This window comes from Triturus cristatus, chromosome 9 (assembly GCF_964204655.1).
Source record: "Triturus cristatus chromosome 9, aTriCri1.1, whole genome shotgun sequence".
NCBI classification, from domain to species: domain Eukaryota; kingdom Metazoa; phylum Chordata; class Amphibia; order Caudata; family Salamandridae; genus Triturus; species Triturus cristatus.
The window spans coordinates 1,120,590,139-1,120,601,804 of NC_140592.1; the positions used below are offsets into that span (position 1 = coordinate 1,120,590,139).

An 11,666-nucleotide genomic window follows, 5' to 3' on the forward strand; every position below is an offset into this window, starting at 1 on the left:
ACAGCACAAAATGTTGCATTTTTTGTACATAAACAAGTCATAACACTTTAACAGACTCTCTGTAACTTATATTGTACAACTACTCAGCAAGCTACAACTTACAACGGAAAGAAGCTTATTATTAATTACATAGGTGAAACCTAATGATTATCAATGCTTGTTGTTGTTTGAGGCCCGATTCACAAAACTATTAACAAACCTAATGGCCACCTGGCTGCCCAAATAGCAGCATTTCTGATTGCAGATTCAAAATTGCTACTCACAAAATGGCAATTTGCACTTGCAAATGTATTTACTCATGTATTATTACAAATTATTGTGTACCTTTTTGCGAATTAATCTCAGAGAAGCTGGATATGGATGTTCCAGAGTAGAGATAGCTGCAGGCCCTGGTGATGCCCCAAAACTCACAAGTTTGACACTGGCTTTCAATTAAAAAAAAATTCCATATATAGTGTAGTTCTAAATGTGTGCCTTTTGCTAAGAATGACCAGGGGCCGTATTACTAATACAGTGCACTTACCTTGTTTGACACACTGCACATCTTTCAAAAGGTGCTACCTGTGCTAACAAGGAAATATTGGAATGAGCGCGATGCCCGCAGGGCAGCCACGAATGTGTGCTGCCCACAGGGCAGCGCATTCAAATAAAATACGGTGAGGCTGTTTAAAAGCTGCACTGTGTTTCACTGTGCAGGCGGCCACCTTTTTGTAGCACATTTTCATTGTGCCTCTTAAAAGCATGTTTGCCTCTGCGCCCACGTCAGCAATACGGCTAAGCCGCAGAAGCAGAGTGATATCTCTGGTGCAACATGTGCACCAGAGCTCTCTGTATTAGTAGAAAAGTTCTTCAACTCAAAAGAGAATGACCCTTGTGAGACTGAAAAGGGGCAGGGTAGCACAAAATAAGGAAAATTAAGGATTCGGTTTCCATACATATATTGTATATAAATAAAAACGTGGGCACTTTCTTTGAAGATAAACATCCAATATTATAAATTAAATGGACATTGTCTGATATTGACAAAATGGCAAAAAAACACATATAAAAACAGCAATTAAATTCCAAGTCCTTCAATATATGTCATCAACTACATAAATTGTATAAAAATATGCTTATTTGCTGTTATTAAAAAAATATTTTGTATTACAATAAATCCACCGCATATTCAGTCACAATTTAAAAATTCTAACATGATGCTATCAGATTCCTTCATGCAAGACCACCTTTATACATTCTTTCATATCACAAATTAAAATGTACATAAAACTGTTGACGCATAGTTTTGGTGAACAATAAAGTATTATTTTCTTCCACCTTCTTCAGGACAAAGACATAAAAGATATTTTTTATAGAGACAAAGAAGGACAAAAAGATACATACCAATTACTACACCATATAGTTAATCCGGCAGTTATAAAGTTATATCACACATACAGTAATTCATTAGTTTATTCATTTCCATTTATTTTTTTTAACTCCCCTTAACCAGAATTATTCGACATGGGAGTTGCACCGCTATGATGCCTCATGCTGTAACATAACATGTCCCTTTTTTTTTTTTTAAAGATTTTATAACCAAGAAATACGAAGCTAAAGTGTCTCACTGAGTATTTGCACCATAGAATGCAAATTAACACAGACTTGAATTAGAAAACTCATAATTTATTTAATAACTTTGGGAATAGTACTCTGAATCTACCTTAGCTGCTCCTATATAGGAGTCACTAATAGAGTTGTGTTAAATGTACCTGTAAAAAGAACACTCCCACTGCAGCACAGGCAGTGCACTTGCTAATGCATCATGTACGGGTGATAAAAGGGCTTCTGCAGGATAAGAATGGGGAACTGGCGGCACATTCCACTTTCATAGTGGAATGTGTCGAAATTATTTTAAAACGTACTATATTTTTTTATAATGAATCCTTCTACTGCCAGGTTAAAGGGATGAGCAATGGAGATACCTGGGCTTCAAGTTTGGCCTGCTTGTATATAGGATCCTTTGAAGAGAAAGATATAATGAGATGGCATGATTCTTGGAAAATATTGCCCATTGTTTGAGATATATTGGCAACATTTTTTTTATTTGGCAAGGAGAAAGAGAAGATATGTGCCCCGGATAGAGTGGTTAAATTTGAGAGATCTTAGGTTGAAATTCACTTCAAGATTTTAAAAAATTTATGAAATGGTGGCTTTATAATCTCATTTTCGGCTAATATAATATTTATTTTATAGATTCTTTAAAATTTTAAATAGTTCAGAATTCTTTAGAATTGTTATATAGTATTCTCAGTTAAAGAAGGTCACTGATGAAATCCTAAGTATTCAAAAGAAATTTGAGCTTGGGAGTCAAAATATAAAAATCTGACTTTTGCAAAAAATGTTTGATGATTAAGCAACACAAAGGTGAGCATCGTGAAACTGAAATAAACAGGTTTAATAAATTGATTATGATGAGATTGTTGGAGTCTGTTCCAATTGCAGCACAACATTTGCACCTTTCCAAAACAATACCTGAGGAATTCTAAGCCAGTTCCATGACATTTGAAAACCTATCCCAAATCCAGCTGGAGCAAAGACAAAACAATTTTGTGAATCAGTCTGCCTGAGATAGTCAGGCATTATGTAAAGGTCTGCGGTGATAATTATTTTATTTTTACATAATGCAATAAAGATAGAAATTAGAGTAAGAAACATTAGGTGATGTGCAAGTTTTATCTAAGGCCCAAATTGTTAAACTGTTCTTGGGTCTGTATTTAGCAAACACAAAAAGATGATGGACGGAGTGCTGAAACTTTTCAACCACTCACCCCTAGTCAAAAGACCTGGGTTTAATCCATCATTCTTTTGCTCACTATGCCACCCGAGCTTGGACCCAGCCATGTGCAAATCAGTCTTGACCCTGCTCCTCATGCGAATAGTCCAGCCCGAACTACAGTATTCCCAGAATGGCTTGATTCGCAGCTGGGGTCCTGTAAGGTACCAGCTTGTCAGAGCTCTAAAATGCTGGCCTGAATGAGAATCAAAAATAGATCAAAAACATATTTTCAGTACAGTAATAATCCATGCAGAATGATACATGTGAGTCACTCAATTTGTAAAGTATGTGGGTTATATAGGTTTCACAGGGCAATGATATGGAAGGAATGAGATGCTGAAATAGAAAAGATCATGTAGGTATTACTTTAGAGTGGTGGATGTGGACTAATCCTTGAGAGCAAAGATGCTTTTGTGAAATATCTTCTTTGAGAATTGTATCCAGCTACAATGCAGCCTAAGGTCTCTTTGAAAACATGTTCATATCTGGAAGTCATGACAATATTATGTTTTTGAATAGTCAGGATTTCCCATGTAATCCAATACAGAATATGTGGGAGTGTGTCGAAATATGTTGTGTTTGGGTAGGTCTGCGGTTATCTTAGCTGTTTCTTAAGAAGCACTAAACAGAAATCTTTTTTGTGCCATAACCTAGTTCTTCATGAGTTTGAGGACTCCATTTTTTAAAGGTTCTGAAACACTGCTTCTGCCTGTTAATTTTGCATTCAAATTTTATTTTGTAGCTTATATTTGAAGGAGTCCGAGGTCCTGGCATAGAAGGAGATATTGCTATTGACGATATAGCAATAATCGAAGGGGAATGCCCAGTAGCACCAACAAACAGTAAGTTTTCTTTAAAAATCCCTTCATTATGTGACATTTTCCTCAATTTACCTTACCTTTAATTTATTGGTAATTGCAACCGTGAGAACATTCTTTAATATAAAGCTAAAATGTCAAGGAAGGGATCAATTGCTGGTAATTTCTCCTACCAGCATTCCATTCCAAAGGCATTAACCTCAACTGTGTATGTGAGCCTTTATAGAAGGGATGAATGATGTACAAATCAGTCTTGGCCCTCACTTCAACAAAGAGTAGGCCACACCAATCTGCTAGGCCCTATCCCTTTTAAAAAGGAACAAAGGTAACACCAGATGAGTGGTAGTGCCAAATGTGTTCTGCATTTTTTGAGCTTATTGAAAAAGTACAATATCAGACCCTATAGCACAGTGCAATGGACACCCTTCTTTGGGTATTAGGCTCCACTTAGGGGGCCTTTTACCCAAAAAAGTGAGAGAAATACTTGCCATTGTGAAAGCGAATAGGTAGCACAGCAAGGTACAGTATTGAGTTTCTGCTGTTACAGAAGGAGGTGAATCAAAAGTATATCATGCTTGACTATACCCTAAAAGGATATCTGGAGCCTGAACTGCTACTCCTTGTCCCCTCCTAATGGGAACCATACCAAAGCCAGGCACATTTTGGAGCTCAGGCACGTTGAAGGTATGGTATGGATTACTTCTCTAAGGCACATTAAGTTCAGAAGTCATAACTGTGCATAATACTGTTTCACTTAGAGAGCAGAAACATGAGTGATGGAGGTTAGCATCATATTCAATATTACTCGATAGAATGCTATCCAGAGGATATACATATTTGCTTTTAAAATGAGATGTAGTAACTTCGTGGAAGGCAATGCAGGGGAATATGCATGTGACCCATCTTATTTTTAATACATGTGTGCTTTTTTAAAGAGCACTCAAAAAGACTTAAGACATTATAATGTCGTATGATTGGCAACTGTTGTGTTTACATGAGCAATATTTACACATTCTATAGAGAAAATATGTAATTGTTGCTTTTTAAGTGTTAAAGAACACTTATATTTGAAGCAAAACTTTTAACTTGTACCTAAATAATTGGTCATTATTTTTTAAAGAACATGTGGACTGTGGTTTCTTTGTGAAAATCGCTTCAACAGCAGTATTTGATTTATAAGCAACCACAATTGCTCTATTTGTTTGGGAATAACTCCACACATTTTGTTCTTGTTCCATATACAGAAGAGTTTTTACTGGTACAGTCCATTGGGCCTATTTTTTTTTTTTGGGGGGGGGCATTAGAAAGGCTATGAAAACCACACACACCCACCGGAACTAAAAGATGGTGTGGCCACAACCAGTGACATGGAGCGTCACCTCTTTGTTGGTGGTTGCGGTGACAACAGGTGTCATGACCCTTTGATTTATATGCCTGGGCCTAGTTAGATCCCAACTCACCTTTGGAACATGAGTTATAGGGTAACGTGGTGGTTGTAGTAATAATTGTAGTAGTAGTGGTGGTGGTAGTAGTAGTAGTCGCAGTGGTAGTAGTAGTTGTAGTAATAATAGTAGTATTATTACTAATGTTATTTTTGAAGTGGCGCACTATCCAAACTAAATTGTCGGTAGGTTCCAGTTAACTAAAAAAGAATCTTGCTGGCTAGTTGCCATTCATACCTCTGGATGAAGTCATGCATAAATATAAGTCAGAGATAATGCAGAAAATATGTTGCTCCCTTTCTAAAACTAAATAAGGTGGTCTTGTGGAGAATGTCCTGCTGTAGTACGTTGTCGAGTAGCTGTCCTAGAACAGAACCGTTGGTCCATCCTTATAAATGCTGCTTAGTTCTCTGGATTTTCAGATGCATCTGGGTAACAGAATTTACTTGGTGGTAATGATTGAGCTTCTCACATTGGAAGGCTGGTAACTTCCCTTGAAGACATTTAAACTCTAGGAAGGCAAGTTTAAACATTAGTCTTCTGGTTCCTTGGGACATAGAAGGGAATCAAGGCCTGCCTTAATGCTTTCAGGTTTGAATTGGAGATATCCCATATGAAGAAGAGAAGTGCAGGATACATTCAATGTAAGCTTCTACTATATGACTGGTGGGACAATACATCATAGTCTTTGACCATTATAGATCCACTCTCTGAAGCTCTCTCCCAGTAGAGATCAAGACCATTAAAATAAAAATGGCCTTCATAGCACTGTTCACAATACTGATGTCACCATATTCCTAGGTCACCTGGGTAACTTAGTTGTTAGTGTTTTAGAATTGAGAGGGAGCTAATGCCAGCTTCTTGATATGTAGAATATTGAAACTTGCATGTCTACTAATTCATAGATTCACTCCCTGCGACACTGATGTGTATGCCTACGTGCAGACGACACCAAAAACCTTTCATTGCCACCAGTATACAGATGCTAGGAAGTATTACCAATGAGAAAGAGGTCGCCTGTAGACGCTTGTGAACCCCATGTCGGCAGCATGTGCTGCCGATGGTGTTCTGGTGTAAGGCCATACAACACATGTTGATGGCCATGTAACATTGTGACCTCCCCCTCTTTATGGTCTACGCTACCATCCTTTGTGTGCTGCATCCTCCCTGGCATGAGGCCTGTGGTCCCCTGTAGAACTGTATTACAGGAGTAAAAGTGCATTCGCTGCATATATTTTATGAATGTTAACGACATAAGCCAACTATTCCTCATGAGTAGTTTTAGGGGTGGTCTAATCATGGAGCCGCACATCCTTCACTGGGACAAGATCTGGTATGAGGCACAGCAACACAATGCAGGGTCAGGTTCACGTTGATGCATGCATTCTTAGGGATGAATGCATGTATCCATAGACATCAATGCATCTTATTTTTAGGTGTGTTGAGTAAACGTTCTTTTAACATAGTAGGCACAGAAATTGCACAGCGCTGCATACATTCAAAAGATCAACCCACTCATCTCAAATAAATCAAGTATGCTGAGGAATCTGCCTTTAAAACATTAAAGGTTAATTACTGCAAATTTCCATTTTTGGCATACCAGAAAAAGGTAAATTGAGAATAATTAATGTGTTTTCTAGTACCAGCGAAATCAATGTGTTGAAAATAGTGATGGATTATCAGGACTCCAGTGTTCGCCTCATTTTCCATATGTGGACAGTTCTGAAGATTCCAATCTTCCCCATTTTGGTACAGTTATTCAGTTGTATTTTACACACAGTTGTACCCTATTATACGTTTGCCGTTAACTTGAGCCAGTGCCTGCCAGTGGGGCCATTGACACTCATTTTGGGAGGCCGGCACTCATTTTTCTGCATCATACATTAACCGAGAGCACTAGAGAGAAAAAACAAAGCAGAAAGACGGAGGACTAGAACGACCGAAAAACAGTCATAAAGGAAGAAAGCAGTAAACTGCAGAGTGAGACAAAGGGGCAGGTAGGGTCTGGTAGTGGATGAATTGAAGAGCCATGAGATGGATTCAAGACTCTACTCTCTTAGTTTTGGGCACACCAACATTTAATTGCACTTGCAGTAGGCTTCTGACCAGAGCTTTGGGCACTGCCACTCATTATTTTACAAATTATGCAGAACTCTGGAATCTTCTCCTTACCTCTACCTCTACAGTGTTGTTCCTACCGGGACTTTCCATTCCCCATCGCCTACTGTCTGTTGTAATGCACATCTTGCTAAATTCTTATGGGCCACTACTTATCAGAGAAGCGTTCCTTGTAGGACCTTTGTTTCATAAAGGGTTTTACTGTTTTACATAGCACAAACTTTGCCCGAGGGTTTTAGGCAAGGAGAGATTAAGTGATTTGCCCAGGGTCACATGATGTTGAGCTGAGGGTGGGACTCGAAGCTACTTACAAAGTCGGTAGCTGTGGGCGGTATTCAGGGCCACTGGAATTATCTTGCACAGGATGGCATCATTCATTATGCGACTGGATTTACTAAAGTATGCAGGAAGAAAAGACAAATCTGCAGTGCTTAATTCTAGCTGGTGGTTTCTGGTGAGGGGCACCAGCACTTATTATGGGGGGCCGGAACTTATTATCTGTGTCAGATGTTTACCAAGAACAAGAGAGGAAAACATGTGGAAAAGCGGTAAGACAGAGAAAGACATAAACACAGTCAAAAAGGGAGAAAGCAGGAACCTTAAGAAATGAGATGAAAGCGACATTGATGTCTGTTAGTGAATTAAAGATGAATGAGGTGGATTTAGGAATACACAGCCTTGGAATTCCATGTGCGCACATTCAATTTCACCAGCTGCATGTTTCAGAGCAGAGCCTTGAGCACCAGCCCGATCTCATTTACAATTCAAGCACTGCAAATATGCAGCATAATGGGGCACATTTTGTGATATTACTACCTCGTTATTTTGTCATCTGTACACCTTAACACTATCTGGGCAAAGGTTTCACCTCATTAAAACCAATTTGACACCCAGTCTGAAACCCAAATAAGCAACAGGAAGAGGAGCAGTTAACCTTTGTGAAAGGCATTCCACTCCGGAGCAACAGGTGTTGCTGCATTATTGGTAATCTTTGACCTGTTTGAGCGAGAAACTATTTTTTTTAAAGTAAAATCTGCGGATTATGCAGGAAATGATGAATTATGTGGCAAACGCGTCAAATCCATAATTATGCAGAAAGTGCTGCAGCCGAAAAATCACATAATTCCAGTAGCTCTGCTGTTTGGCCATATCGTCATATCTACCACTCTGCCTAGAAGTCACTATCTTTTCTTGTTCCCCTATCGCACATTTACCGATCCATAAAACGTCCCCTTATTATCCAGTCCGGCCTCTGTTGAAATCCAAACCGCTCGTCAGTCATTCGTAATTAGTAAGATGGTTCAGTGACTTACTCGCTCACTTCTGACATCCAGTATGACTAGTAGGCAAAAAAGTTCCAATGCTGGCAGAGCCAACTCGGAGTTTCATCCTTCTGATGTCGACACCATCACATTTTGAAATCAAATTACCTATAAATTACAATACCTAGGAAAGGCAAAAATCAGTGATGTTAGGTAAAATATAAAAGAGCATCATTCTTATTATTTTAGACCTGCAACTTGAATAAAAAACAAGGATTTCACTAGCTAAGGAAGAGGCGGTGCTTTGGAGGGGGCAGGGACTCGTGTCAAGGACTTCTACCTCCTTCACCCACCAACCTCTCCACACCAACCCTGGTGCCTGTGTCGTGGGGTGTTTTCACGTTCCTTAATGGACATTGTTGTTCAGAATTTGCATTGGCGACCTGGAAACCCTCTATGCGCAGTAGTTCACCGCTCATTTTCCTGCTATCGTGTGGTATCGGCTCCTCGCCAAGGGCCCCTGTGAATAAAGCCGATATCTCGTGACACACGGTTGCAGCGCGCGAGTTGGCAGATCTGTAATTTCAAAAGCTGCTTCTCAGTGGCGTAACAAAGGCCCCCGCATCCCCCGCGGTGCGGGGGGGGGGGGCTCCCAGCTGGAGGGGGCCCCTCAGCACAGCGCTCGGGTCTGAGCGCTCCGGATAAAATCCGGAGCAGGGGCCCCTCTGTGTACATTGCAGGGGGGCCCCTTAAACTTTCGTTAACCCCCTACTGCTTCTGTGTTTAATCTCCTTAACTACTTTCATGAGTCCTGTATGTAGAGTTACAAGCTTTAAATTCGTTCTGAATATTTTGTTAACCAACATTGAGATTTAGTGGGTATCATATTTAAAACATAATTATCATACCGCCTGCTTTTTCCACTTTTTTTTGTCTAAAATGCACCACAGTAATGAAGATGTTAGATGTTGTATGGTGTTATGATTTATTCCTATGTCTCCAGGTTAATCAGAAGAGTGCGCTGATTTTAACATCCGTTATTTTTCTCTTTTTTAAGGCACAGTCGGCGGCATTATTGGGACCAGAGTTCATATATGGCTGTACCCCGTTATCCTTCTGATTTCTACGCTCAGTCACCGAAGGTGACCTTATTCCGGCAGAGGCTGCGAAAGATTCACTAGGCACTGGCATGAAGAAAGAGTCTTTGAAAACGGACATCAACAAAAATAAACTACCAAAGATTCCTCTATCGATTATTGACTCAAAAAGCACTGGGGAAAAAAAGGCATCGTTAAAGTATACGTTATTACAAGCCGCGCTTGAAACCGGTATTGGCCCCCTAAAAAGACGAGACATCCGGGAGCTTCTGTGGTGAAGGAGAATACAGCTCCATGTGGTGGGACTCAGAAAAAGAGCTATAGAAATCCTTGTCAAAGCACAAAGTCATGGCTGATTTTGTTTCACACAAATGCAGTTTGCTTGTTACCATGGAAACCTAATGGCCTGCCAATGAAACCTCACAGTAAACAGGGTACATGAAGACCTGGCATTCATTTTCCCTTCCAAAAGTTTTTTTTTTTTAATACAGTATAAATATAAGTAGACCTTTTTAACACTGGCTGTAACAATTCTTAGAAACAAATGCCCTTGCTCAAAGCTGTCAACTGCATTCATGTTTCCTTTATTTCACGCCTATGCTAGAAACCTATATACTGTCTATTTTTGCATGCAATACTACCCGGGATTTGCTGCCTGGGGTACACGTCACGCAGGGTCAACCAAACCTGCTTGTGGCCAGTTGAGTACCCTCCTCCCCCCCAGCTCATCTGTTCTAAACGAAGAAACCAAACCACTCGCTTTTATAAATTGCCATGGAAACCAAGTGCCTTCAATGAAACAAGCCTGAGATGTTTTGACACAGAAGCTTGCACTGCGATCAGTGGTTCGTGTAAAACTGTTTTATAAGCAAACCACAGCCTACACGTGCAAACAATAGGCGGGAAAAGAGACTGCTTCTGAAGAAGGACGGCCTACTAAGTTGCTGCATATGCCCTTTCGGATAAGATATATGTTGTTTATGTTTCTTAGACAGCCATGGCCTTTCCACTTATTACCCACAAGAAAATTGCTTCCTCCGCTAACTGAATTTAGGAGCAACACTTCGTTTCTACTTATCAAATGGAGAACCACGAGCAAACGATTTCATGACATATGCCTGGTGCATAATGCGCTAAAAACAAAGTCAAGTACAGATTTGCGCTACCCTCCATTTTGAAATGAAAGAAGTGCTCGCTGACGAGGAAAAAACATGCGTGTGCGTGGCTGCCGTGCGTTCAAACTCTACAGCAACTAGGGGCCTGCAAATCCGGCTTTGCTATTAAAACACTGAAGGTGTCATGCCTCTGCCCACTAGACTGACTCTGTGCAGATTGTGAAATATTATTTTATTATTTTAGCAAGAGTAAAAACAACACTTTTACAAGAAAACCCTGTAAATTGACTTTTGAGCTACCTGAATACAGACTGTACCATACCTTTAACCCGTCACTTTTCCAATGCATTGTAAAGCTCCCCTTATATTGTTGGTTCTGACAATTTGAAAAACCTTTTTTTCCATAAATTATCTCAGCTTTTAACCTGAAAAAAGACTTTTGTCTACATACAAATATTATGTGTTCTTTCAAAACCCTAGAATAAAAAAATACTGATATGCAAGAAATTGGGATATACCTATTAAAATATATAACATTTGAAAATATTGATTTAAAAAGCACAATATGATGTAGTAAAACAAATGACAAGGCTTGAGTTTTTTATTCTGTAGAAATGTTTGTGCAAATTCAGTAATTCAAACTGAAAAGATAATTTTACAGCTACATTCAATAAAGCCTCTTTCCAGGTAAGGTATGACAAATGGCTTGTGTATTTGTTACATCACAGAAATGTACCCACCAAATGAAGAACATATAAGAAGAAGAACATTCCTTTTATGAGACATAGAATTTATTTAACAGTAGGGAACATGCTTTGTCCACCACAATATTCCATATTAGAACAGTGGAATGTTGGGAGCGCCATTGAAAACAATGGAGTAGCTCAGGTCTTCCAATGGCTGATATGAAACTGGAGCTCCAACATTCCAATGTTTGTCTTCATGTTTTTCTCTTTTTAATTTAGAACATTCCACCCTTCAGCCCCAGGCTATACT

General features: G+C 39.4%; 1 protein-coding gene across 5 annotated transcripts in view; it reads left to right on the forward strand.

Annotated features, from left to right (window-relative positions):
- Positions 1-11,359, forward strand: part of MDGA2 (MAM domain containing glycosylphosphatidylinositol anchor 2) — a 1,462,473-nt gene extending 1,451,114 nt beyond the window's left edge. For all 5 annotated transcript variants that reach the window (XM_085627023.1, XM_085627026.1, XM_085627025.1 and 2 more), the window contains 2 exons: positions 3,561-3,660; positions 9,516-11,359. In XM_085627023.1, coding sequence (XP_085483149.1) covers positions 3,561-3,660; positions 9,516-9,604 — 189 coding nt within the window. In that variant the 3' untranslated portion in view covers positions 9,605-11,359. The remainder of the gene's footprint in view (positions 1-3,560; positions 3,661-9,515) is intronic.
- The last annotated feature ends 307 nt before the right edge of the window (positions 11,360-11,666 follow it).